This window comes from Astyanax mexicanus, chromosome 16 (assembly GCF_023375975.1).
Source record: "Astyanax mexicanus isolate ESR-SI-001 chromosome 16, AstMex3_surface, whole genome shotgun sequence".
In the NCBI taxonomy this organism is placed as follows: domain Eukaryota; kingdom Metazoa; phylum Chordata; class Actinopteri; order Characiformes; family Acestrorhamphidae; genus Astyanax; species Astyanax mexicanus.
Genome location: NC_064423.1, coordinates 20,532,465 through 20,559,622, shown reverse-complemented (window position 1 = coordinate 20,559,622; position 27,158 = coordinate 20,532,465). Strand labels below are relative to the sequence as shown.

The window sequence follows — 27,158 nt, the reverse complement described above, 5'->3', positions numbered from 1 at the left end:
CCCTACGGACCTCTTCTGCACTACCTCCAACTCCGTTACTCCCAAGGCGCTCGCCCCCTCGATCCTCTGTTTATCTGTGAATCCGGCTCTCCTGCTACCAGACACTGGTTCCATTTACATCTCAAGAACATCCTCTCCCTTAGCGGTTTTAATCCTACTCATTTCTCGGCGCACTCATTTAGGATCGGAGCAGCCACTACAGCTTCTCTCCAGGGTTTACCAGACCACACTGTTCAGATCCTCGGCCGCTGGTCCTCTCAAATTTATCACAGCTACATCCGTACTCATGCTCAAGACCTGTCCTCTGCGCACGAACGTCTAGCTGCTATTTAATTCTCATTTCTCTTTTTGCAGCCTTGTCATGGTCCACATCAATTTTGCGGGGACCAGGCTCGAGACCATCTCAAGCAGTACTGAACTGCACCCAAGCATTAACTGAACTGTACCCAAGCATTAACTGAGTTCACATCCCCCCCAACCCCTCCCCCCCCCCGCAACCCCTCCCCCCCCGCATCGCTCGGCGCGATTCATTATAGCAAAGTGTTGTTAAGGATTAACAAAATTTTGGGATATGGAGCGCGCCTCAATTACAAGCTCCACCGCTTCGCCCTATATATACCTCCAAGTCACAACTCACCTCTGTGACGAACAAACTCACGCCCACCACCACCCCGTCACCTCCCTCAATTTCATTTTTCACCTCAGCCCTGGGGGGGGGACCAGGCTTGAGACCATCTCAAGCAGTACTGAACTGCACCCAAGCATTAACTGAACTGTACCCAAGCATTAACACGAGGCTGAAGTTGGTTTGATATTCGCAGCTCCAGATTCGTTTGGCTCGATATTCGCAGCCTCGTATTCCCCGGCTGAAGTTGGTTTGATATTCGCAGCTGCCGCTTCACTGAACCACCGTGAACTAAAGGGAGCGTTCACAAACACCCGCTGTTTATATTAAACACCTCACAGATCAACACTGAAGGAGATAGAATGAAGAAAAGCAGTACATCTGTTTATTAACAATGTAAATATACAATATCGTATTAAATGTAATTTTGTATATTGTAAAATATTTATTTTAATTACTGAATTTATAATTATATATTACAATAAATAATTAAATGTATATTTAATAAAATTATATTTTAAAAGCCATTGCGCTCAAAAAATATGAGGCAGATGTTCAAGTGTGATTTTGAAGAACTTTTTCATGTTGGGCCAGACCAAATACACATGATCTGAAGAGTACTAGTCTTCTTCTTTAAGGAAAACCTGGAATTAGCATGGCCCAAGCTGATTTTATACTTTAAAATGAACTGGCAAATTTTGAAAGACTTTTTCATCTTGGGCCAGAACACATACACATCAGATGAAGAGAACTACTCTCCCACTTTGAGGAAAACCTGGAATTAGCCTGGCCTGAGCTGATTTTATAGTTTAAAATGAACTGGCAACATAGCATACCAATCCATAATGCACAATTTTTTTTATGTAAAGCTGATGTTCTAGTGTGATTTTGAAGGACTTTTTCATCTTGGGCCAGACCAAATACACATGATCTGAAGAGTACTAGTATTCTACTTTAAGAAAAACCTGGAATTAGCCTGGCCCAAGCTGATTTAATACTTTAAAATTAACTGGCAACATGGCCTACCGATCCATAATGCACAAAAAAATTGAATATAAAGCTGATGTTCTAGTGTGATTTTGAAGGACTTTTTAATCTTGGGCCAGACCAAATACACATGATCTGAAGAGTACTAGTCTTCTACTTTAAGAAAAACCTGGAATTAGCCTGGCCCGAGCTGATTTTATACTTTAAAATGAACTGGCAACATAGCATACCGATCCATAATGCACAGTTTTTTTATGTAAAGCTGATGTTCTAGTGTGATTTTGAAGGACTTTTTCATCTTGGGCCAGACCAAATACACATGATCTGAAGAGAACTAGTCTTCTACTTTAAGGAAAACCTGGAATTACCCTGGCCCAAGCTGATTTTATCCTTTAAAATGAATTGGCAACATGACATGAAAGCCATTTTGCACAGAAATAATGAATATAAAGCATTGATTTTGAGAATACCAGAACTCTTCATCTCATGAGTATTTGGTCTGAAAAAAAAGTCCAAAATCATACTGGAATATCAGCTTTAAATAATATTTTTTTTTGTGCTGCCATGTTGCCAATTAATTGTGCAGTCTAAAATCAGCTCGGGCCAGGCTAATTCCAGGTTTTCCTTAAAGTAGAAGACTAGTACTCTTCAGATCATGTGTATGTGTTCTGGCCCAAGATTAAAAAGTCCTTCAAAATCACACTAGAACATCAGCTTTATATTCAATTTTTTTGTGCATTATGGATCTTTATACCATGTTGCCAGTTCATTTTAAAGTATAAAATCAGCTCGTTCCAGGCTAATTCCAGGTTTTCCTTAAAGAAGAAGACTAGTACTCTTCAGATCATGTGTATTTGGTCTGGCCCAATATGAAATATTCCTTCAAAATCACACTGGAACATCAGCTTTACATAAAAAAATTGTGCACTATGGATCGGTATGCTATGTTGCCAGTTCATTTTAAAGTATAAAATCAGCTCGGGCCAGGCTAATTCCAGGTTTTCCTTAAAGTAGAAGACTAGTACTCTTCAGATCATGTGTATTTGTTCTGGCCCAAGATTAAAAAGTCCTTCAAAATCACACTAGAACATCAGCTTTATATTAAATTTTTTTGTGCATTACTGATCGTTATTCCATGTTGCCAGTTCATTTTAAAGTATAAAATCAGCTCGGGCCAGGCTAATTCCAGGTTTTCCTTTAAGAAGAAGACTAGTACTCTTCAGATCATGTGTATTTGGTCTGGCCCAAGATTAAAAAGTCCTTCAAAATCACACTAGAACATCAGCTTTAAATTAAACTTTTTTGTGCCTTATGGATCGGCGCGATTCATTATAGCAAAACGGCAACAGAGTTACCAACAAGACACAAACCATTTGTAAATACTGTAAATAAATCCTGCACGTGACTGTTTCATAGGCAGTTGTACTAATCTCCTAGCTCTGTACTGTATTTAAAAAAAAAATTCTGTCTCTGTTTGCACTTCAAGCATAGTCTTAATAACTGGTTATTGTTATGAATAGTTAAATTACAAGAGATTTAGGAGAAAAAAACACAAACCCTAGTCTTAATATCACTGGTTGTGCTTTGCACTTATTGTTTGCTCTATATAAGACCTAGAAAAGTTTATTTTATTTTTGAATCTTATTTTTATTTCTATTTCCTATAAAAATCAACGTGTGAGAGAAACCAGTCTGTTAATTGTGCGTTATATGATTTTGCGTTATATGATTGTGCGTTATATGATTCAAATAAAACTGTAGTTTTCAAGCCATTTTTCATTTTTGACATTTTCTTTAAAATTTTATTTTTAAATCTCGTCTCGTCTCGTTCTCGTGAACCCAATATCGTGTATCGTCTCGTCTCGTGAGATTAGTGACTCGTCACACCCCTAATATTTTGTCCTGTTATATTTGACAAAAAAAAAAAAGTTTTCTTAAGCACCAGACTCATTTCGTCCCTCTGTGCCTTATTAAAGTTCAATTGTCACATGGAGAATACAATGCAGAATTTAATGAACAAAACACCTCTTCGTTTACGTTTTAGGAAGTGGGCAGATGGATTATCTAGAGCAACTTTCAAGTGTTTAAATGTTGCTTTTAAAATTATCCTTAGCTAATTTGTAGAGACTAAAATAAAAATATAGCCAGCACCACCAAAAACAAAAATGTATTCAATAAAATACCAGCCTTTTTTGCAAGTAAACATCAGACTATAAAAACTGAATATGCTAGAATATGCTGAATATGTTAGAGTTTTATTATTAAACACACCTTAAGTGCAAACAGAAGGTTTGTTTAAACTTTAAAGTAGTAGTTGCATACAATACTGAAAAGACTTTTGCAAGAAAAAATGGGCCAAAATCCCCCAAACAAGAATACCCTTCAGAGTTTTTACTTAACATGTTTTTAAGTTGTGATCATTTTAAAAAGGGGCTGTTGCAAATTGGTGGCTTATCCCTTTTATCACCTCAAATCTTCATTAAATCTTACCGAATGAAAGTTGTATATTGTTTCATAACAGTTACTAAACAATTTTGTAGAGGCTGAAATAATTTATAATTAAAATTTAAGAAATAGTTAAAGGACAAATATGTAACTTATTTTCACTAGTAAAAGATAAAATAATCAGGATGTATCATCAGATATTAAGGAAACATGTTGAGTGAAAGCACTGGCAGCTCTTGTCAGCAGGGCTTCAGCAGTACGTTTCTATTTTAAGTGTGCAGTCTGTCTCGGATATTTGTGTTAGTTTTGTCCTCTGTCTCCTCCTGCTGCTCGTTCCCAATCACTTACCCCACCATAGACATCATATACATAGACGCCGCATCGACTGACGCCGTCTATTGGAGCTGACGTGCCTGCGTGGCCGCCATATTAGAGGAGGCAACCCTGCGCCCCGAGTGCATTCATTTACACTGAGGAAGGTGTAAAATACACTTATAATAATCACAACTCTACCAATATTTACTCGATTTACACAAATGGTTTGGGTTGTTACAAACAACAGATATATAGTTATGATAGGGGACTCTGTTACTCACTACAAAAACCTGCCTTCATGCAGAAATCTTTATATTGTGCTCTTTTAAACTAAGAGACATATGGTATAGCATACTAATAAGGTTTATAAATTAATGTCATTACTACTTTTAAAACACTTTTACATGCACCATTTATGGTATCTTAGATATTGTCTATTTCCTACTGGAGGGAGCATCAGCGCTGCTCATGAATCACATGTTGTCCTGATTAATGACAGCTAACTGTAATGTGTGTATTTATGTGTATATATGTATATATAAATATAAAATTAATTTATAACCTTATTAATATGCTATACCATACCCCAACCCCGAAGTTGCCAGCACCCGCACCACAGCCAGCAATCCATGGTATAGCAAAGGAGCTAGCTAGCAGGGCTGGTTCAGTTAATCCTTATCTGCTACACAACTTAAAAAGCCTCAGCATGTCTCAAAAAGCTCAGTGAAGGAATTTAACAAGAGTGAATATTGGCAATAAGGTCGAAAGTTGGACTCCTGACAACTCTCTGTGATGTTTTGAAATTGGACTCCCAAAAGGGAGTGAGCTCTGTCGTCATCAAGCTGTCTCTCGGCTCACAGCTCAAAAAAAGCAACAGCAACAACAGCCTGTAAAGCCTGCAGCCCCTTTGCTCTCACAAGAGTATACTGGCGGACGTAATCGTCACATGATAAAGGCACACAAGCAAGCCGGGCAAAAAAAACACTAACCGACGTGCACCGAAACAAGCCTATCCTTTAAAAGTTTTTAGGAAAGACGTTACCCTTGGGTGACATCTTGATATTACCTGATGCCATTTTTTTAAATAATGTGACAGACATGTAAACACTGCTGAAGCTAACCTGTTTACCCTTATAGCAGGGAGGATTGGATTTGAAGTTATCTGTTTTTGGCTCATCCTTCCATAGACTACTTGTTCCTCATTTCTGCACTTCATAGGCAAAATGGGAAAACATTTTCTGGGTGTTAATATTAACCTAATGAGGACCTTCAGGAAGAAATTTTTAAAATACCCTTTCTTTAATTCAGACAGCTGTGTGTTGCTGTGGAATTCAAAGAGGTAAATGTTGCCAGATCACCCAGCATTCAGCTGTGGAGCATTAACACAAAACCTTTGAGGAGAGTTGGGGATGAGGTAAGAGTGTTGAACATTCACAATCCTAACCTTAATAACATTGTTGTGACAGAAGAAAAAAAAACTCAGAATGCATCAAAATCTAGAAGAAAGCCTTTTCTTCATAGTACTCACAGTTACTGTCACATCTTATAAACTAGGTGTTTAGAAATCCTTATCCCAGAGTGATAATATTTACATTTTTATGAGCTATGATCTGTTTGCAGCTAAAGGAATTACACAGTTGTAATTTTATTTACAATGTGACATTAATGACCAAAAAAGTTTTTTTTGGATGCTCATAATGTTTTTATTTCATTTGCTTTACAATGAAATCAGTTCAGCTTTAGGCAAGAATATCATTCAGCCATTTTTCAATAATGGCACGAATATCAATCTTCATAACCAAAGCACGGATGTCAGCCTTTTGAATGATGTCACGAACGTATTGATTCTCAGTGATGGCACGAACAAATGGATGCTCAAGGATGGCACGGATTTCTGGATTCTCAGTGATGGTGCGAATGTCAAAATCCTGGATGAAGGCACGGATATCATTTTGGAATTTCTCAATGTATTCAAGCACTTTGTGCTTGATAGCGTCAAAGTCTACATTTTTAAGGATACCACGAATGTCTAGATTCTCAAAGATGTCACGAATATTCAGGTTCTGAATGGTGCCACGAATGTCCAGATTCTCAAGAGCTGGAATGCGTCCATCTTTTTCAATGGGCACTGCAACAGGAACAGCCACATCCATCTTTGACAGGGTCATCTAGTGTTGAGAGAAACAGAACAAACAGTGGTTAATTAAATGTGTTAAATATATAAAATTATTTTATTAAACCTCAATAAAATGTACTCACCTTAGGAGCTCTCACAATGATGTTCACAGACTTCTGAGTTGGTAGTGCAATAATGAAGGCAACCTCCTTGTCTTTGTTGTTTTCAGCTTTATCAAGAGAAAATCCAGCCAGGCGAGCTGCTTTGAGCAATGGGAGGTACTCAGTGGCGGCTCTAATAGTAGAAGGAAAAAAGGACATGTTAAGTATAATTCAGTCTGACAAACTACAAGAGTTTTATTTGATGTATTTTAAAGTACTACCTTTGAGCATGCATGGCTGCAAGGGTCAGAAGACTTGGGAGTTTTTCCCACGCCACTTCAAAACGAGCAGCAGGGTTTGATTCAATCACACCAGCCTCAGCCTTTACAGTAGCAGAATAGTCCTGGCAATCTGCTCCCCATCCAAGCTTAGCCTAAAAGAAGTGTCAGTGCAATCAATATTAAATATTCATATTTTGTTTTTGTCTTTACACGTAAAAACTGCTGTAGAAGACCAACTTACGCTGACTTTATGCTGGCTTGGCAGTACAGCATCAGCGCACACCTTCCATTTCTCAGCAATGGGGAAAAACACAAGCTGTGCTCTTGAAGTGGGCTTATCCAAGTAAGCAGCAAGCTGGTATCCCACATTACGATCACTTCTAACAACACGAGCAATGACGGCGAGTACAGCTGGAACAGCATCTTCAAGGAGCTTAACCTGAAAATATCAATATGCACTTAGTTCATTCAATTGGAGATGATACTGGTAATGAGGAATTGTCTATTCCTCTTTTTTTGCATTATATTTCAGAACACTAGAGCAGATTTTATTTAACCTTTCTTTGGAGGGTCTCAATGCTAGATGCACTGCTGGACCTTGCATGCGACATCAAGTACTGCAACAAACAAAAAAAATCTATATTTTTTCAAAAGCAAACCAACCAGTAAATGACAAAAACTTTCAGAATTTTTAATGTTTTGCATATTAAAGCAGAAACATCTTACCTGATCCTTATGGAATTTCTGGAAGGCACCATATGTATCATTGCCCTAAGAGAAAACACGGCATAAGAAAAACTCATGATAATCATTGTAAAGTTTATGGCATTTTGTGGTAGAGTAGAAAGAAATTACATGTATTATAGTAAAGAACACAATATTTATAATGTAATCATACTCAGGAAATATTTACCCTAAACATTTGGGAGCTGGAAGAGCTTGAAGAGCTACTAGCACTCCTGCTGCTGCTGATGGAGCTTGATTGGCTTAAACGACTTAAACGACTTGAACGACTCGACCTGCTTGAACTGCTTGAGCTGCTTGAAGAGTTCTTGTTCTTTAGTCCAGCCTCCAGGATTTCCCTCAGTTTCATCAGGATGATGTTTTCTTCTTGGATTTCAGATTCAACAACATTTTGCCTAGTAAGCTTCTCAGCTGCATTAGCACCAACATGAACCTCAAACTCCAGTCTTTCAAGAGCAGGGCCGTCACCTGATTAAAAAATATAGCATACATTTCATACTGTTATGACATATAAGGTAGTAATAACATAATAAAATTATGTGTTCAGTACTTTAGGAACCATGATGAACTCAGGACATACCTCTTGCCACTGAAATACGAGCTTTGTGCTGTCCAACCAAGTAGTACAGAGGGTTGTAACCCATGAAGCCAGCATGACGTGAGGCAACCTCAACACATCCTTTAACATGGAAGTAGGGACAAGTAACACACATGGTCTTCTGAATTGAAGCAGGAATCCAGGGCTCAGCACCAGAGGCCACTGCAGGTGCCAGAGATGCTACTCTCTCAGCAGGGAGATCCTCAATATTTCTGGCTACAGCAAGAGTCTCAAAGCTGTAAAAATAATGATGAGCCAGGAAATTAGTTAAATATGCACACCTTGCAGCAAGGCCCTTGCAGTTGTGATATCAAATATGTTTAATCTGTTCAAGAGAAACAGTTTTTCAATCTTGCAACCATTACCTGACAGCAGCAACATGATCGGGAGTAGCAGCAGGAAGAACCTCCACCTTGAAATTTCCCTTTGGAAGATCAGCTCTCACAGCCATTTTTCCTGGCACAGCAGTGTGGACCTTTCCTTTAGCCATGACAGCAGCCTGAATCAAGGCAGTGTTCACTCCAATCACAGCAAAAGTGTGTATGGCAGCACTGCAACACAAACAAAAAAAGCATATGCTTTTATGTAATTCACAAAGGTTTTATGTTCATTCATTAAAAATATAGCTGTGAAAGTAAGTACCTTGGTCTGGCCTCAGCTTTCACCTGGAAGTCTGTGTTCTTAAACTGATCAAGAGACACAGTCTCTAGCTGCTCAGGTAGACGAGGTGTGATGTCGGCCTTCACTGAAAGAATTAATAAAATATTGTAATAATAACTCTGATTTGGATATTAAATGCTTGTGTTTTACACTGAGGTGAGAATCTTACCATTAACAGCTGCAGCAGCAACAGCAGCGGTGTAAAAACCAAGCTCCATAGGCACACCAACAGCAGTGGGGATAATGCGGCGAATCTCTGCTGCCAGCAAAGGCTTGGTATATTGGAAGGCAATTCCGTCCTGCAAGGCTTTAATGGCCTCCTTCATCAGTTCACGTGCACGTGGTTTTGCAGTCTGTAGGGTTTGCAGAAATGTGATGATATTTTACCCGCAGTTTTCAAAGTAAGATACAGATTTATTTCTAAAAGAGCAATGGATCAGTAAAATACCTGTACTGCCTGATCAATGATCTGCTCAATGAAGGTTTTATCAACATTGGCAAAAGCAATTTCCTGTCCAAAGAGTTTCACATAGATGGAGGCCAGTGGCTGAGTAGCTGGTAGAGCCTTCCAGTTCATCAGCTTGGAGAATAAAAATAGAGGAAATATATATTAATTACATTTAAAATTAATAATAATGATCTTAAATAGAACAGATTCAATGTTCGTAGCTTACTGCTTTCAAGGTGTGCTTTATCTTGGTCATGCGATCAGCATTCTCATCTCCAGCAGGAGTTCTCTTTAGAGCTTCTTGGAGTCCCTCAGTTCTCACACCAACCTAAATGAGATAAAGACATAAATGATGGTCACAGTGATGAAAACAGAATCCAATTAATGGAACAAATTCTTTAACATTATTAAAAAATATTTACCTCAAGAACATCAGCAGCTGCTCCAGCCAAGTAGGCACGAGTTTTTGCAACAACAGCTCTGGGCAAGATGGTGGCAGCATCATTGATGATGAAAGCACTTCCAGCAGCACCAACCATGACAGGAGCTTTAAAGAGAAAATACATTTTATTTCATTTTTTGAAAAGGCTTTCATTAATGTAGCAAACCTCATATAATACTAATGTTAATTGACACGTACAAACATAAAGGTCCAGATGGAGAGCAGTGCTTGAAAGGTAGCTCAGTCTGTCCATTTTGGGGCACAACATTCTGATGGCGACATTAGCTGCAGCAGCCCTGTAACCAACAAAATGGTCAGTTTTCCAGCAGCAAAAGTTAATTTAATTAATAAAAAGAAAGGCATTCTTACACATTCATCAAATCAGGAGACATGCTTCTGGTCAGAGACTTGATGTAAGAGTATGCGAAGCTGGCAACTTCCATGCTGGGCTCTTTATCCATAGCTCCAGCAACAGTGGTCATTAGAGCGGCTGAGGGCTTGGTCTCGACAAGTGCAATACAGGCAACCATACGTACTTCAGGATGAAGAGTCCTATCCATAAAAAGTTGCAGAGCCACTGGCTGAACCTAAACACAGGAACAAAGTTGATAAAGCCAGACTGTGTTGCTAAACCGTCCAAAACATCAATGTGATTAAAGGTCATGTCATTCCTACCATCTTTGGCTCCTTCTTGGCAATGTTCCTGAGAGCCAAGATGGCATCAACTTGGACTTTCATGGGCATGTTTGCAGCAGCAGCTCCAAATCCAGGCAGGATCTTCATGATGGGTTTAAGGCTAGCAGGGTGACCAGCATTGCCCAGAGCCTTCAGAGCCAGGGTGACTTCAAAAATATCAGCCTTGGAAATGGCTTCAGCAGCAAGGTCATGGATAGGCTGAAAAAACAAGTTGAATAGAAACATTTTATATCATCATTTAAACATAATCAATACATTTATGAGCAAATCATTAAATCTGTAAACTCATTATTCTTTGATTTTCTGTCAGAAATATAGTGAAACATCTGAACAAAAGTAAACATTGAAAAACAGATATAAATCTATGAAAGAATGAATGAACAGATGGTTTTACCTTGAGGAGATCAGGAGAACAGGCTGGAGCTTCAGCACAGTGTTTGGCAACCATGGAACCATAGCCAAGCATAACCACCTCACGCACTGCTGGAATTGCCTTGATTTTGGGGCTTAGTGCCAGACGCTGTTCAACAGAGCACCAGGTCAATATTCAGAAAGGTTTATACAAACATATGACTTATAATACTTTAGATCATTGAGTGTTTCTCAATCCTGATCCTGGAATGTCTTAACTTTGTGTCTCATTGTGTTTTTCTCCAAAAAGCTCTTGTAATTTTAAAAGGTGCAGTGGTACACCAGGACCAGAATTCATTATACAGTAAATACATGTACTCACAGCAGTGTGTTGAATAGCTGCTGGATCAGCAGTGGCCATGTGCAGACCAACCAGTAGGGCCTGAGTGAATTCAGCGGTGGTGAATTCACCAGCATGAAACTTTTCCTCAATGAAGCGCAGTGCCACTGGTGTACCCACAACAGGGACAGCATCCAGAATCCAACGTCTGCCAGAATAAAGATGTTAGAAAAATAACAGCAGCACTTTTTACATATTTTAATCAATATTTTAGCAAATTACCTGTGAACTGGTTTGGTCTTGTACTGATCCCAAATGGTTTGAATTTTCTCAAAAGTAGCAACACGCAGAAGCTGGACAAGCTGAAGGAACTTCAGTGGAGCATCTTCATGAACCACATCCATATTGTTTGTAGCCAGATGATTCAGAACTTCTACAATCTAAAACAAACATAAGGATTCAAATCACCACTTATCAACAAAGACAATGAATTTCTGGAAATTTACAAATATGCTTTAATAAGATCTATTGACAGCTAGAACTTCCATCTGTGTCTTAGTCACTAAACTAAAATCTAGAACAAAAGAATATTAGAATAAATAATTTTGTATTTTCCTCTAAATTTATACAAAAATGCAGTAAGTTTTTAGAAATTAGCAATACCTGAGCCTCGGCGTTGTTGATCTTCAGAAGCTGAATGGGGGTTTGCAGAATTTCAGTGGCAAACTCGTACTTCAAGGATCCACGAGCTGCATAATCACCACCGATTGGAGCAATAGCTGTGTTCTGTACCTCCAGAAGAGTCAGAGTTTGCCTGATATGAGAAACATTTATTATTATTGTTGTTACTGTTTACTGTTTGTAAAAGTTTCTGAATGTTTTTCTAAATGCCACCAGTGAATACATCATACTTGGCTTTCATCTGGGCTGCTCCAGTGATGGTATTGAACAGTGAGAACTGGTGTAGCTCTTCAACTGTAGCCTCGGCGACCACAGCTCCAGCATCAGATGGCTTCATGATGTAGGTGTGAGTTGCAGTTCCAGTCAAACTCTGAAGCCTCTGTGGTGAGGTAAGAATGAGTTTCAGAAGGTAAGTATTTTTCATTTACTTGTAAAGAGCCAGCTCCTCAACATGCTGACTACCTTTGATCTCACCTGCTGGCATTCAGCACACTTCTCAGCATAAGCCAAACCGATATCCTTGATGACCCTCTCATGGCAGTGGGTCAAGTCTTTAGACTTTCTTACAATAATCTGATTGGTCTTTGCATCTTCACTGATCATATAGTGGGCCTTGCAGACTCCATGAGTTCCAGCCTGAAATAATTAAATATCTTCATGTAACCAAACAGAATGTGATTTTAATATTAATGAATATTTAATCTACAGAGTGTGTTTTGTGTTACCTCATGCATCTCATAGACATTCTGGGTGTTCTTGAGGTTGAGCTGAAGGATGTTGAGGATTCCTCTGTACAAGTTCAGGACAGTAGCAGACACTCCAGCAGGGGCGTAAATCTTACCAACCACACCATTAGCATATTCAAATTTGATGGGAATTTGAAGCTGAGCGTTCAGGGCGGCGAGGAGCTTTGCAGCGGGGCTAAAAGAATCCTGAGGCCAGATGCCGGCATACTCAAAGAGCTGAGGATCCTGGAGCTAAGGGCAAAACAATCACAACATTTGTTAAAAATGCTTATGTTAATTTAGTTATGCTACAGCGGTTCAATGTGACCATGTGTGTTTTACAAAGAATAAAAGTTGACATATTTGATACAGTTAAGAATAGCTTTACCTTCAGAAGGAAGGTGGTCGATGCTTCAGCCCTGATGAGAACCTTGCTGCTGACTTTTACACCAGCCTTGCCCAGACCCTCCTGAGGCAGACCGCCCAACAGCAGACCCTCATACTTGTATACATAGGTCTTACCAGCGGCAAACTCTGGAACTGGTTAAATATTTCACTGTAAGTTCTATGAAAATACGTCTAAAATGTCATTATCTAAAATGTTATAGGAATTCTCATTACTTACCAAGGTTGATCTGTTGACTTGCTAATTATATAAGAAAAACAGAAAGCATCAATTTAGCATACATTTTACTCATAAAACACCTTCAATTTATTAGAAATCTATTACTAAGTTTACAACTTACCCACAAGGGCCACAGTCAGGACAAGCACAACAGCTCTCATGGCTGGTGGTTTGTGATGAATGCTTAGAATTAGTGCCTTTATATAGCAGTTTTTTTGATGACTACACAGTTACTCCTATATGAATTATTAACTTGTATGTATTTTCAGCTATGTAAGATGAAGCCTGATTGGCCAAGCAAGTAACAAATCAATTGACATCGTGTCAGGTTAACCTGTCCTTAATTTTGTCAGGAGAGTGCCAATGTCCACGTTTTAGTTTTAAGTGAGTTTCGTAGTATATTTGCAATTCTACATTTTGAAACACTATAATTTAACTTTAAATACAATATATGAATATTACTGTAATTTAATACATTTGTATTAACTTTTAATTTAAGTTCAATCAACAATTTGATGGAAACCAATCACATTTTACTATTGTCTAAATATCTTTATTTAAGAAATCATATTCTCCCTTCTTTAGCATGTACTACACACAGTACTTCTAAAGCCCTGATTAACCCTTGTCATTATCTTCTATTGCAGTAAATTGAATAATATCTAATTGCGTACCTACCACTGTAATTTATAAAGCTGTTAGTAAGTAATATAATACAGGAAATTGACAAATCCTGCACCTAACAGCTGGGGTTATGCATAGGGCTCAGCCAGGATCTACTACTCACTCAACTAACAACAATAGCAAAACCACCACAATCTGATACTGGCTCGACAAGAATCCAGAAGCACAGCCTAACACTATGTTCATGGTCCATTGCCTCAACTGCCAAGTAACAGACCTACCAAAAAATAACCTATGAACACATAGAATCCCTCCTTAATCACTTCCTTTAACTATGGCAACAACACACTTACCTAAGCACAATCACACACAATAAATCACATTATAAGTTGTGTGAGCAGAACACAGCAACCACTACCATCTGATACTGGCTCGACAAGAATCCAGAAGCATAGCGAACTATGTTCATGGTCCGTGCCTCAACTGCCAAGTACTCAGACGTCTACAAAAACTCATGAGACAAATTATTACAAGAGCAGGACCACACCAATCCCCTTCATCCAAACTTTAAACGTTAAAAGATAAAAGATAAAGCAGTATAACATTTCTACATGTTCGGTATACATCCAAAATCCAGAATATTTGTGGTATCCAGAACACAGCATTTTTACAGTATTTACAGATGCTCATTACAGGGAGCTTTTAAGTCTATCCAGTTATTCATTCATTAATTTGCTCCTCTGATTAGATTTAATTTAGTTATACAGTTTATAAATACTTTGATGATTAATGCGATTCATTCTGAATTGCAGAAAAATAAAACATACTTTATTGGGTCCTACTTAAATCCATCCATCCAGCCATTGTTAATACCCCCTTTATCAGTCAAGGTCGGTGTGCTGGAGCCTATCCCAGCCGTCATCGGGCAGAAGGCAGAACACATCCTGGACAGGCTGCCAATCCATCGCAGCTCTACTTGAATCATTTACTAATATTATGCACTGTAGAGAGAGAAATATAGAAATTCCTTTTAATCTTTTTATGATTATTATATTTTAATAATGAGTACAATTATGTTCATATGATCATAATAAAATTATATAACTGTATAGTTTTATTACCTCATTACAAACTAAGTAAGTTCCAACTTGTAGAACATGTTGCAGGCCTGACATGCAGGAATGAATGAATATTAAGAAATGACCAGAAGTTGATCAGATAAATATAAAATGTTTTGGGTTTGTACTGTCAGCAGATATATAAATAGCACAACACATGTTGTACATCTTTGGCAATGGGACTAAATCAAATAGCTAAATTTAATGACATTAAGTGTGTGTCTTAATGTTTGTGTCCATATATTTATTGTGCTCAGCTAACAGATACTTATTAAGATTTAGTGAGATAATTTTTTATTTTATTGGTTCCCACAGTTCAGTAGGTTGATTATATAGAAGTATAGAAGGTGAGTAAATAAAGAAATGTATAAATACTTGTTTGGTTGTTCGGTAAAGTATAGAAGGTGAGTAAATGGACAAGTTATATTTTACAGTGTACATAAGAGAGATAAGAGGACAGATGACCTGGTATGTGCTATATCCTAGGATAGTGTGATCTCGACCTCAGCGCCGTTCTCTGTGTAAACAGCTCTGTTGACATTTCAAACACACAAGCTTTAATCTCATGTGTATTGGTTGAAAATTATATTTCTAAGGATTATGTTTCTAAGAAAGCACATGTAAATGAAACTGAAATGGAAAAAAAACTATTACATTTTCAGTAACATAGTTACATTTAAACAGTATAAAAAACAAATGCAATGTCTCTAAAATATAAAGATTTAACTACACAAGTAAATCAACAGTAAATTTGGAGCCCAGCAAGGATAATATTTTTAAGGATCATGTTTCCTAGTAATAACCTGTTCTCCAATAAAATAAGGTTAAACACTAAACATCACACTTATTAATGAATTTAGGTAAAGACAAGTTCAGGTCTGATTCATGAAGAGAACTTTTATAGAAAAGTGATCATATGAAATATGAAAAATAGCTAAATGGTGGCAATGTTAAGAGCATGAGGAGACTGAGCACATTCTAGTGATTTTCCCAAAATGTGTATTTTAAAAATAAACCAATAAGATCTACAAATTCATTTCCGTAACAGGACAGAGTCGAGATTGACCTCCTCAGTCATAGTTACAATAAGATCAAATATAGAAAAACTAATGAGGGAACGTAGTGTTGTAGGGACACAACTAAAATGTGTATTTTAACTTTAATATTATGGATTGATTATGAAAAATATATTTTAAACCATAGATGAAATTTGGACTCACACAATGCAAAATAAATTACATCTCTGAATGATTTTAATAATTATATTTCATGGCAAGGTTTATAGTTGGAGAGGTAACAGGGGACAGGTAACAAATGCTATTTTTTCAGTGTTCTAAGTAATTCTTATTATTTTTTTAATAACATTTCATATTTGTAATTAGGTCAATGTGCAAGACACTCTGCTTAGTAATAAAATGTATTTGAAGTTTATTTTGTGCACACATTTTACATGTGATTTCCTGGGGACAGAAATGGCACCCATGAAATGGCCCAATCATATTTATATCATTGGTGTCAATTAAAATGCTAGCAAATACAGCCAACGTGGGGCGCTGGAATAAAGAATGCATGATAAATTGAGAAAAGTTTTTTTACTCTATTGCTAATTTACACATCTCAGCTTGATTGTAACTAAGGATTTCAGAATTTTAAGCAGGCGCACCACGTGGACAGCCGGGCGTACTGAACGAATGATACGGACGAGTCCCGGTGATAGTGCGGGCGCGGTCCATGTGAACGGGATCCACACGGTCTCGCGCTTCCTCCTCTCGTAGCTGCGCGCCCCCGCGCCCACAGCACGACCAGCAGCAGACGCAGCGCAGCAGGTCCACGAGCGCTAGGTTGATCAGCAGCGCGTTGGTGGCCGTCTGGAGCAGGGTTGCCAGGTCCCAAAAAATATTCAGCCCATAGTTGTCAGTCTAAAACCCGCACTTCAGAATGTATCATCTGTCACAGGTTTTAACAAATGGCAAAACAACTACGAGTGTCTGACTACATATTTTTATTTTTTACTAGTGCCCCTTAACTCTAGGCTATGCTATACGAATTAGATGGGTACGTGCACTATCATGTTTATATACTATGGGATTAATTACTGCTAAATGTTATTACTTTGAACTTTATGTGTAAAACCTTGCCTCTGTCAGAATTATACTTAACTTGTGTGACTAGTATATACAAATTAAGCCGTCCAATGTGTGACTCTGTAATAGATTTAACAAAATAAAACCCAGCTTAGAATAGTAATAAAAAGGAAACAACAGAAATAACTTTAGCTTGAGCTGGTATATTTAATTTAAATCCAGCAAAAGCCAAGATTTACGGGAGTTCTCTCCATCCAGTTATTCAAATGAGACTTTTTAATTCACAGAAACAGTACATAAAGTGATTAAAATAAAATAAATAATATGTATTTAAAAAATGATATTTATATTTTACCTTGCAGTCTCAAATATTACCCAAACTTATATTAATGATCAAGCAGACTTATTGTGGGCCCACTCTCAAAAAACCTTTTCAAACGGCTAATTTAGGTTTAGAATTATTAAGTAGAAACATTAGAGAACAACAAATAAGTGCGGGGTACCCCTTTTTCCTTTAGTGTGTGTCAGTGTGTACGTTGTAGGCCTGAATCGCTGTTTGTTGTGAACGTTGTGCCTCGAACTAAATGGCCGCTTTGGCGCTAAAAAAAAACAACACTTGGTCTACTCGGGGTCCATGGTGTGGAATGGAGTGGAGGGCTGCTAGCTTGCTTCTGAGAGGGAAAGTTTGAGCCTCGCGGCAGCTCAGGCCGCTATCTGGTGATGGTGGAGGTAAAACGGTACTGAACACTGGTTAAGTTCACTGGGGTAACTGTAGTTGACCTAAACTTTAGGAGGGATAGTTTCACTCTTTGGCTCCTCAGTTCACTTTTAGGTTCTCTGGTTGACAACCCCAGCACTTGACGTGCCGATAAAATAACAAAATATAACGTGTTTTACATTATTTTTCTACATTTAGATGCTGCGTCTATCTCTCTTCTTCTCTCTCTCCCCCTCCCACCCACACACTCATCTGCCCGCCCCCCTACAGACGAAGCATCAATCAACAGAAAATGCAGACTCTAAACAATGAGTGACAACACTTTTAGCCAATGAAAACGCTTTTCAATTTACAACAACCAAGTTTCATACTCAGTATTTTAACACACTTTTTATACGCAGTTTTAACCCATGAACTTTATATATATTTTATACCGTATTAAACAGTTTTTAGAAAAAGCTGGTATCCCACATTACGATCACTTCTAACAACACGAGCAATGACGGCAAAATGTACCAGGGGCTACAACTATAAGTATTTATATTTATTAATAATATTGACTTTTTATATCCCAGTCAAGAACGTTTAATAGTAACATCCCCCTTCTGAATATTTTTTTTATCGGCTTATGATTTCTGGTTACATTGCGATTTCTCTCACTCTCTCTCCCGCTCTCCTTTTCACACTGTCCTTCGTTATGTCGTCATGATTCTTTTTGTTGTAGTCAATTTTCCAGGAAGATTTATTGTAGTGTTGACTTGTACACCTTTGCCCACTGTGTTGATGTAACTTCCAAGGCAACAACCCTTTTTTTTTTCTTTTTTCAGAGTATGACATAACTATCCCACTTACTCTTACTAGGCATACCAGCACATGCCATGAACTAATAATTTGTTAGTTAAATAGTTAATATTGTTTCTGTGGTAAGAATCTATGTTCAGGTTTTATGTGCAAATTGCCTAAGCAAGAACAGATATTCTTTAACAGCTCTATAGAACGACATTGCCCTCAGGTGACAAACCGTTCTCTTGATATTACACGATACCATTTTTCTGCTAGCCTATTCACCCCTATATAGCAGGCAGAACTGGGTTCGAGGCGATCCGGTTTTCTTTTTTAACCTTACATAGACTACCTACAGTTTCAGGGTGTGTATATTAACTTACTGAGAACCTTCAGGAAGCATTGCATTAAATAACTTTTCTCTAATTCAGACAACAAAGTTGCTGTGGAATGTGAAGAGGTAAAACCTGCCAGATATTGGCTAGAAAGGTCTAAAACACCCAGAATTAAGCTTTGGAGCCTCAACACAGTACTTTTGAGGTAAGTTGGGGAAGAGGTGAGAGATTTGTTCATTCAACATCCTGACCTTAATAACATTTGTCTACTAATTAAAAAAAATCAGGAGTGCATTAAAGTCTAGTAGAAAGCAATACAGTAATCCAGTTACTGCTATTTTTTATGAGCAGGGTGTTCAGACATTCTTTTCCCAAAGTAAAAAAAAAGAAAAAAATATATTTTAATGAGCTATGATCTGGTTAAATCTAAAGGAATGACACTATTGTGATTTTACTAAATTTATATATATAACCATATAAAAACACAAACGACTTTTTGGATGCTCATAACGTTCTTTATTTGATTAACTTTACAATGAAATCAGTTCAGCTTTAGGCAAGAATATCGTTCAGCCATTTTTCAATAATGGCACGAATATCAATCTTCATAACCAAAGCACGGATGTCAGCCTTTTGAATGATGTCACGAACGTATTGATTCTCAGTGATGGCACGAACATATGGATGCTCAAAGATGGCACGGACGTATGGATGCTCAAGAATGGCACGAATTTTTGGATTCTCAGTGATGGTGCGAATGTCAAAATCCTGGATGAAGGCACGGATATCATTTTGGAATTTCTCAATGTATTTAAGCACTTTGTCCTTGATAGCGTCAAAGTCTAAATCAGCGTTTCTCAACTGGTGGGTCGCGACCCAAAAGTGGGTCGCGGACACGTTCTGGGTGGGTCGCGGACAGCTTTGCAAAAAAAAAAAAAAAAAAAAAAAAAAGATTATGCTCGTCTGATTTTTTAACGGTCTTTTATCTTGAAAATCTTGAAATGAGACAGAGAGACACGCGTTAGTTTGTGATGACGTTCGGTGAGAAGATGGCGAAACGCAAATACAGCCCGGAGTATCTGAAATGTGGGTTTTCGTTCATTGAGGACAAACAGGGTCAGAAACCCCAGTGTGTCATTTGCAATGAAGTGCTGGCACATGCGAGCATGAAACCCTCCAAACTAATGAGACATCTACAAACGAAACATCCCGCATATAAGGACAAGCCGGTGGAGTTTTTTCAAAGACGACTTCATGAGCTAAAGGCATCAAAGAAGTGTCTGACAGCATCGTGCTCCAAACAAGAGCAAGCGCTCCGGGCGTCTTACCACGTAGCTTTCCGTATTGCGAAGGCAAAGAAACCCCACACAATAGCCGAAGAGCTGATTTTACCTGCTGCAATGGACATGGTAAGAGAGGTGCTGGATGGTGCAGCGGCAGACAAACTTAAAACAATACCCCTGTCCAACGATACTATAGCGCGGCGTATTAAAGACATGTCTGATAACATAAAACAGCAGACTACAGCTCGCGTCCAGACAAGCCCATACTTCGCATTACAGATGGATGAATCCACGGACATAGCTAACCATGCTATTTTACTGGTTTATGTGAGACATGTGTGGGATGGTGATTTGCAGGAGCAATTTCTCTGCAGCAGAGAACTCCCCACCACTACCAAAGCAGAGGACATTTTCAACTCCGTGGACTTGTACTTGAGCTCAGTGGGTTTAAGCTGGGAATACTGCGTTGGAGTCACAACTGACGGCGCTGCCTCCATGACCGGGAAACACTCAGGTGTGGTGAAACAAATTCTGACGAGGGCACCTAATGCGACTTGGAACCACTGCTTTTTGCACCGAGAGGCACTGGCGGCTAAGAATATGGTTCCTGATCTTAATGAAGCTTTGCAAGATGTCATCAAAGTGGTGAACCACATAAAACGGAGTGCTAAGAGCAGCCGCTGCTTTTCAAATCTATGCAAAGATTTGGGCTCTGAGCACATGCAGGTGTTGTATCACTCCGAAGTGCGCTGGCTGTCGAGGGGTAAGGTCTTGTCACGCTTTTACGAACTAAAAACAGAAATCGCCACCTTCCTCTCAGAGAACAACTCCGTATATGCTGAACTGTTTGACAATAACACCTGGCTCGCACTTGTTGCATATCTTGCTGATATTTTTGAGCACCTCAACGCGTTAAACGTGTCTATGCAGGGAAAAGGACACAACATTTTTGAACAGTCAGACAAAGTTGTTGCGTTCAAGAAAAAGATCACACTGTGGGTAAATCATTTATCCAAAGACAGACTGGACATGTTTCCAAACGTTCGCCAGGAAGTACAGCAGCTGGACACCACGGCCAAAAATTACCTGAAAAAAACGATCAAGGAGCATCTCAGTAAACTTCAAGCTCGGTTTGACGACTACTTCCCTGAGAGGCACGGAGATAATAGTAATGCCTGGATACGCGACCCTTTCAGCGTCAACATGGAAAGCGTCATGTTACCAAGCAACGAAGAACATCAGCTGGTGGAGCTGTCATGTGACCAGACACTGAAAAAGAGATTCGGCGACGTAAGTCTTTCCCAATTCTGGTGCAGCGATGTGATGGCTGAGTATTCATCTCTCGCCTCTCTTGCAATCAAAACGATCCTACCATTCAGCACAACCTACCTTTGTGAAAGTGGCTTTTCCACCTTGGTCCAGCTAAAATCAAAGCAGAGAAACAGGTTGAACACTGAGCATGATCTGAGAGTAACTCTGTCTACTGTCACCCCAGACTTTGAAACTCTGATCAAAAGTAAAGTACATGCCCAATTGTCTCACTGATTTTCACAAAAGACAGGTTGGGTGAAAACATCTGGTTTTGTAGATTTATTTATTTTATGCAGTTTTGATATTTATTTTTTTGCAGTAACTTTTACACATGCAGTTGGCATGGTCCTTCTATTTTTTTTTACTAAAGAATGCTGAATGCAGTGAAGTGATATATCTAATTTTGTCGCCTTATTTATTTTATGCAGTTTTAATATTTATTTTTTTGCAGTAACTTTTACACATGCAGTTGGCATGGTCCTTCTATTTTTTTACTAAAGGATGATGAATGCAGAGAAGTGATATATCTAATTTTGTGGCCTTATTTATTTTATGCAGTTTTGATGTTTAATTTTATTGTAGTTACTTGTATACATACAGTTTGCATGGTACCGCACGTTTTTATTACTTTTAAATTCACTTTGAATGCATATGTATGTTTACATATTTTTGAAGTTCACTTTTCAAAAATAAATTTGTTAGTTTGCATTATACAAAAGTGGGTCGCGACTTAATGACCATGAGAAAATGTGGGTCCCGGGCTGAGACCAGTTGAGAACCCCTGGTCTAAATTTTTAAGCACACCACAAATGTCCAGATTCTCCAATGTGCCACGAATATTCAGGTTCTGAATGGTGTCACGAATGTCCAGATTCTCAAGAGCTGGAATGCGTCCATCTTTTTCAATGGGCACTGCAACAGGAACAGCCACATTCGTCTTTGACAGGGTCATGTAATATTGAGAGAAAACAGAACAAACAGTGGTCAGTTAAATGTGTTAAATATATACAATTATGTTATAAAACCTCAATAAAATGTACTCACCTTTGGAGCTCTCACAATGATGTTCACAGACTTCTGAGTTGGTAGTGCAACAATGAAGGCAACCTCCTTGTCTTTGTTGTTTTCAGCTTTATCAAGAGAAAATCCAGCCAGGCGAGCTGCTTTGAGCAATGGGAGGTACTCAGTGGCGGCTCTAATAGTAGAAGGAAAAAAGGACATGTTAAGTATAATTCAGTCTGACAAACTACAAGAGTTTTATTTGATGTATTTTAAAGTACTACCTTTGAGCATGCATGGCTGCAAGGGTCAGAAGACTTGGGAGTTTGTCCCACGCCACTTCAAAACGAGCAGCAGGGTTTGATTCAATCACACCAGCCTCAGCCTTTACAGTAGCAGAATAGTCTTGGCAATCTGCTCCCCATCCAAGCTTAGCCTAAAAGAAGTGTCAGTGCAATCAATATGAAATATTCACATTTTGTTTTTGTTTTTTCACATAAAAACTGCTGTAGAAGACCAACTTACGCTGACTTTATGCTGGCTTGGCAGTACAGCATCAGCGCACACCTTCCATTTCTCAGCAATGGGGAAAAACACAAGCTGTGCTCTTGAAGTGGGCTTATCCAAGTAAGCAGCAAGCTGGTATCCCACATTACGATCACTTCTAACAACACGAGCAATGACGGCGAGTACAGCTGGAACAGCATCTTCAAGGAGCTTAACCTGAAAATATCAATATGCATTTAGTTCATTCCAGTGGAGATGATACTGGTAATGATCTCAGAGATTGTCTATTCCTCTTTTTTGCATTATATTTCAGAACACTAGAGCAGATTTTATTTAACCTGTCTTTGGAGGGTCTCAATGCTAGATGCACTGCTGGACCTTTCATGTGACATTAAGTACTGCAACAAACAAAAACAACTTTAATATTTCTTTAAAAGCAAACACGCGAGGGAACAAGAACACAAACCAACCAGTAAATGACAAAAAAGTTCAATATTTTTATGTTTTGCATATTAAAGCAGAAAAAAGGGAGATGCACTACTAGTATGTAATCACATCTTATATTCTGAGGAGTTACCTGATCCTTATGGAATTTCTGGAATGGACCATATGTATCATTGCCCTAAGAGAAAACATGGCATAAGAAAAACTCATGATAATCATTGTAAAGTTTATGGCATTTTGTGGTAGAGTAGAAAGAAATTACATGTATTATAGTAAAGAACACAATATTTATAATGTAATCATGCTCAGGAAATATTTACCCTAAACATTTGGGAGCTGGAAGAGCTTGAAGAGCTACTAGCACTCCTGCTGCTGCTGATGGAGCTTGATTGGCTTAAACGACTTAAACGACTTGAACGACTCGACCTGCTTGAACTGCTTGAGCTGCTTGAAGAGTTCTTGTTCTTTAGTCCAGCCTCCAGGATTTCCCTCAGTTTCATCAGGATGATGTTTTCTTCTTGGATTTCAGATTCAACAACATTTTGCCTAGTAAGCTTCTCAGCTGCATTAGCACCAACATGAACCTCAAACTCCAGTCTTTCAAGAGCAGGGCCGTCACCTGATTAAAAAATATAGCATACATCTCATACTCTTATGACATATAATGTAATAATAACATAATAAAATTATGTGTTCAGGACTTTAGGAACCATGATGAACTCAGGACATACCTCTTGCCACTGAAATACGAGCTTTGTGCTGTCCAACCAAGTAGTACAGAGGGTTGTAACCCATGAAGCCAGCATGACGTGAGGCAACCTCAACACATCCTTTAACATGGAAGTAGGGAACAGTACCACACAAGGTCTTCTGAATTGAAGCAGGAATCCAGGGCTCAGCACCAGAGGCCACTGCAGGTGCCAGAGATGCTACTCTCTCAGCAGGGAGATCCTCAATATTTCTGGCTACAGCAAGAGTCTCAAAGCTGTAAAAATAATGATAAGCCAGGAAATTAGTTAAATATGCACACCTTGCAGCAAGGCCCTTGCAGTCGTGATATCAAATATGTTTAATCTGTTCAAGAGAAACAGTTTTTCAATCTTGCAACCATTACCTGACAGCAGCAACATGATCGGGAGTAGCAGCAGGAAGAACCTCCACCTTGAAATTTCCCTTTGGAAGATCAGCTCTCACAGCCATTTTTCCTGGCACAGCAGTGTGGACCTTTCCTTTAGCCATGACAGCAGCCTGAATCAAGGCAGTGTTCACTCCAATCACAGCAAAAGTGTGTATGGCAGCACTGCAACACAAACAAAAAAAGCAGATGCTTTTATGTAATTCACTGAGGTTTTCTGTTCATAATTTGAAAATATAGCTGTGAAAGTAAGTACCTTGGTCTGGCCTCAGCTTTCACCTGGAAGTCGGTCTTCTTCAACTGATCAAGAGTGACAGTCTCTAGCTGCTCAGGTAGACGAGGTGTGATGTCAGCCTTCACTGAAAGGATTAATAAAATAATGTAATAAAATATCAGATTTGGATATTAAATGCTTGTGTTTTACACTGAGGTGAGAATCTTACCATTAACAGCTGCAGCAGCAACAGCAGCGGTGTAAAAACCAAGCTCCATAGGCACACCAACAGCAGTGGGGATAATGCGGCGTATCTCAGCTGCCAGCAAAGGCTTGGCAAATTGGAAGGCGATTCCATCCTGCAAGGCTTTAACGGCCTCCTTCATCAGTTCACGTGCACGTGGTTTTGCAGTCTGTAGGGTTTGCAGAAATGTGATGATATTTTACCCGCAGTTTTCAAAGTAAGCTGAAGGAACTTCAGTGGAGCATCTTCATGAACCACATCCATATTGTTTGTAGCCAGATGATTCAAAACTTCTACAATCTAAAACAAATGTAAGGATTCAAATCACCACTTATCAACAAAGACAATGATTTTCTGGAAATTTACAAATATGCTTTAATAAGATCTATTGACAGCTAGAATTCCATCTGTGTCTTAGTCACTAAACACTCATAGCTCTCATACCTATACTACAATCTAGAACAAAATAATATTTGTATAAATAATTCTGTATTTTCCTCTAAATTTATACAAGAAATGCAGTAAGTTTTGAGAAATTAGCAATACCTGAGCCTCGGCGTTGTTGATCTTCAGAAGCTGAATGGGGGTTTGCAGAATTTCAGTGGCAAACTCGTACTTCAAGGATCCACGAGCTGCATAATCACCACCGATTGGAGCAATAGCTGAGAGTCAGAGTTTGCCTGATATGAGGAACAATTATTATTATTGTTGTTACTGTTTAAAAGTTTCTGAATGTTTTTCTTAATGCCACCAGTGAATACATCATACTTGGCTTTCATCTGGGCTGCTCCAGTGATGGTATTGAACAGTGAGAACTGGTGTAGCTCTTCAACTGTAGCCTCAGCGACCACAGCTCCAGCATCAGATGGCTTCATGATGTAGGTGTGAGTTGCAGTTCCAGTCAAACTCTGAAGCCTCTGTGGTGAGGAAAGAATGAGTTTCAGAAGGTAAGTATTTTTCATTTACTTGTAAAGAGCCAGCTTCTCAACATGCTGACTACCTTTGATCTCACCTGCTGGCATTCAGCACACTTCTCAGCATAAGCCAAACCGATATCCTTGATGACCCTCTCATGGCAGTTGGTCAAATCCTTGGATTTTCTCACAACAATCTGATTGGTCTTTGCATCTTCACTGATCATATAGTGGGCCTTGCAGACTCCATGAGTTCCAGCCTGAAAAGATTAAATATCTTCATGTAACCAAACAGAATGTGATTTTAATAATAATGAATATTTAATCTACAGAGTGTGTTTTGTGTTACCTCATGCATCTCATAGACATTCTGGGTGTTCTTGAGGTTGAGCTGGAGGATATTTGAGGATTCCTCTGTACAAGTTCAGGACAGTAGCAGACACTCCAGCAGGAGCGTAAATCTTACCAACCACACCATTAGCATACTCAAATTTGATGGGAATTTGAAGCTGAGCGTTCAGGGCGGCGAGGAGCTTTGCAGCGGGACTGAAAGAATCCCGAGGCCAGATGCCGGCATACTCAAAGAGTTGAGGATCCTGGAGCTAAGGGCAAAACAATCACAACATTTGTTAAAAATGCTTATGTTAATTTAGTTATGCTACAGCAGTTTAATGTGACCATGTATGTTTCCCAAAAAAAATGTTGACACATTTGACACAGTTAAGAATAGCTTTACCTTCAGAAGAAAGGTGGTCGATGCTTCAGCCCTGATGAGAACCTTGCTGCTGACTTTTACACCAGCCTTGCCCAGACCCTCCTGAGGCAGACCGCCCAACAGCAGACCCTCATACTTGTATACATAGGTCTTACCAGCGGCAAACTCTGGAACTGGTTAAATATTTCACTGTAAGTTCTCTGTGCATGAAAAAGCATCTGAAATATCTAAAGTCTAGTAAAATACTGGTTCATTACTTACCAAGATTGATCTGTTGACTTGCTAAATAAAATAAGAAAATAATAAATGATCAGTATAAAGATTACTCTTCTGAAAAAAAAAATAGAATAGAAAATCAAAGTATTACTGAATTTTTTACTTACCCACAAGGGCCACAGTCAGTGCAAGCACAACAGCTCTCATGGCTGGTGGTTTGAGGTGCGGGCGAGCGTGCCTTGGCTGGGGGCTAGCCTATGCTAAGCTAATGCTGCTGGTGAAGGTGATGATACAAATATGTCTTGTAAGTATATGCCGTTACTCGGCAACGCGTC

At 38.8% G+C, this 27,158-nt stretch overlaps 3 protein-coding genes across 4 annotated transcripts in view; 1 reads left to right on the top strand and 2 right to left on the bottom strand.

The window, feature by feature from the left end:
- LOC103045882 (vitellogenin-like) overlaps positions 1–27,158 on the bottom strand; it is a 67,931-nt gene that overhangs the window by 15,529 nt on the left and 25,244 nt on the right. The window contains exons 2-28 of one of the 2 annotated variants that reach the window (XM_022669753.2): positions 13,301–13,354; positions 13,180–13,200; positions 12,943–13,094; positions 12,555–12,806; positions 12,304–12,465; positions 12,060–12,208; positions 11,812–11,962; positions 11,431–11,588; positions 11,191–11,356; positions 10,852–10,977; positions 10,437–10,655; positions 10,131–10,348; positions 9,960–10,057; positions 9,742–9,866; positions 9,546–9,647; positions 9,320–9,451; positions 9,041–9,224; positions 8,854–8,956; positions 8,577–8,762; positions 8,194–8,447; positions 7,783–8,081; positions 7,596–7,640; positions 7,427–7,486; positions 7,111–7,308; positions 6,870–7,021; positions 6,631–6,781; positions 6,050–6,539 (exon numbers count right to left, since the gene is read on the bottom strand). In XM_022669753.2, coding sequence (XP_022525474.2) covers positions 6,111–6,539; positions 6,631–6,781; positions 6,870–7,021; positions 7,111–7,308; positions 7,427–7,486; positions 7,596–7,640; positions 7,783–8,081; positions 8,194–8,447; positions 8,577–8,762; positions 8,854–8,956; positions 9,041–9,224; positions 9,320–9,451; positions 9,546–9,647; positions 9,742–9,866; positions 9,960–10,057; positions 10,131–10,348; positions 10,437–10,655; positions 10,852–10,977; positions 11,191–11,356; positions 11,431–11,588; positions 11,812–11,962; positions 12,060–12,208; positions 12,304–12,465; positions 12,555–12,806; positions 12,943–13,094; positions 13,180–13,200; positions 13,301–13,340 — 4,332 coding nt within the window. In that variant the 5' untranslated portion in view covers positions 13,341–13,354 and the 3' untranslated portion in view covers positions 6,050–6,110. Of the gene's footprint in view, positions 1–6,049; positions 6,540–6,630; positions 6,782–6,869; positions 7,022–7,110; positions 7,309–7,426; positions 7,487–7,595; positions 7,641–7,782; positions 8,082–8,193; positions 8,448–8,576; positions 8,763–8,853; positions 8,957–9,040; positions 9,225–9,319; positions 9,452–9,545; positions 9,648–9,741; positions 9,867–9,959; positions 10,058–10,130; positions 10,349–10,436; positions 10,656–10,851; positions 10,978–11,190; positions 11,357–11,430; positions 11,589–11,811; positions 11,963–12,059; positions 12,209–12,303; positions 12,466–12,554; positions 12,807–12,942; positions 13,095–13,179; positions 13,201–13,300; positions 13,355–27,158 lie in introns of those variants that run through there. The other variant, XM_049465664.1, reaches the window with a different exon arrangement.
- On the top strand, positions 20,008–21,669 carry LOC125782308 (protein FAM200B-like). Its single transcript, XM_049465968.1, has one exon. The coding sequence runs from the start codon at positions 20,008–20,010 to the stop codon at positions 21,667–21,669; it is 1,662 nt and encodes a 553-aa protein (XP_049321925.1).
- On the bottom strand, positions 25,095–27,049 carry LOC103045276 (vitellogenin-like). The gene is given in 10 exon segments (XM_049465673.1): positions 25,095–25,278; positions 25,525–25,642; positions 25,644–25,658; positions 25,747–25,895; positions 25,991–26,152; positions 26,242–26,295; positions 26,297–26,494; positions 26,629–26,780; positions 26,869–26,889; positions 26,991–27,049. Coding segments are annotated over 10 exon segments (1,068 nt in total). The 5' UTR covers positions 27,031–27,049; the 3' UTR covers positions 25,095–25,119.

Coding starts and splice junctions, on each gene's coding strand:
- LOC125782308 (XM_049465968.1), top strand. CDS start 20,008: ATGAAACCCTCCAAACTAATGAGACATCTACAAACGAAACATCCCGCA.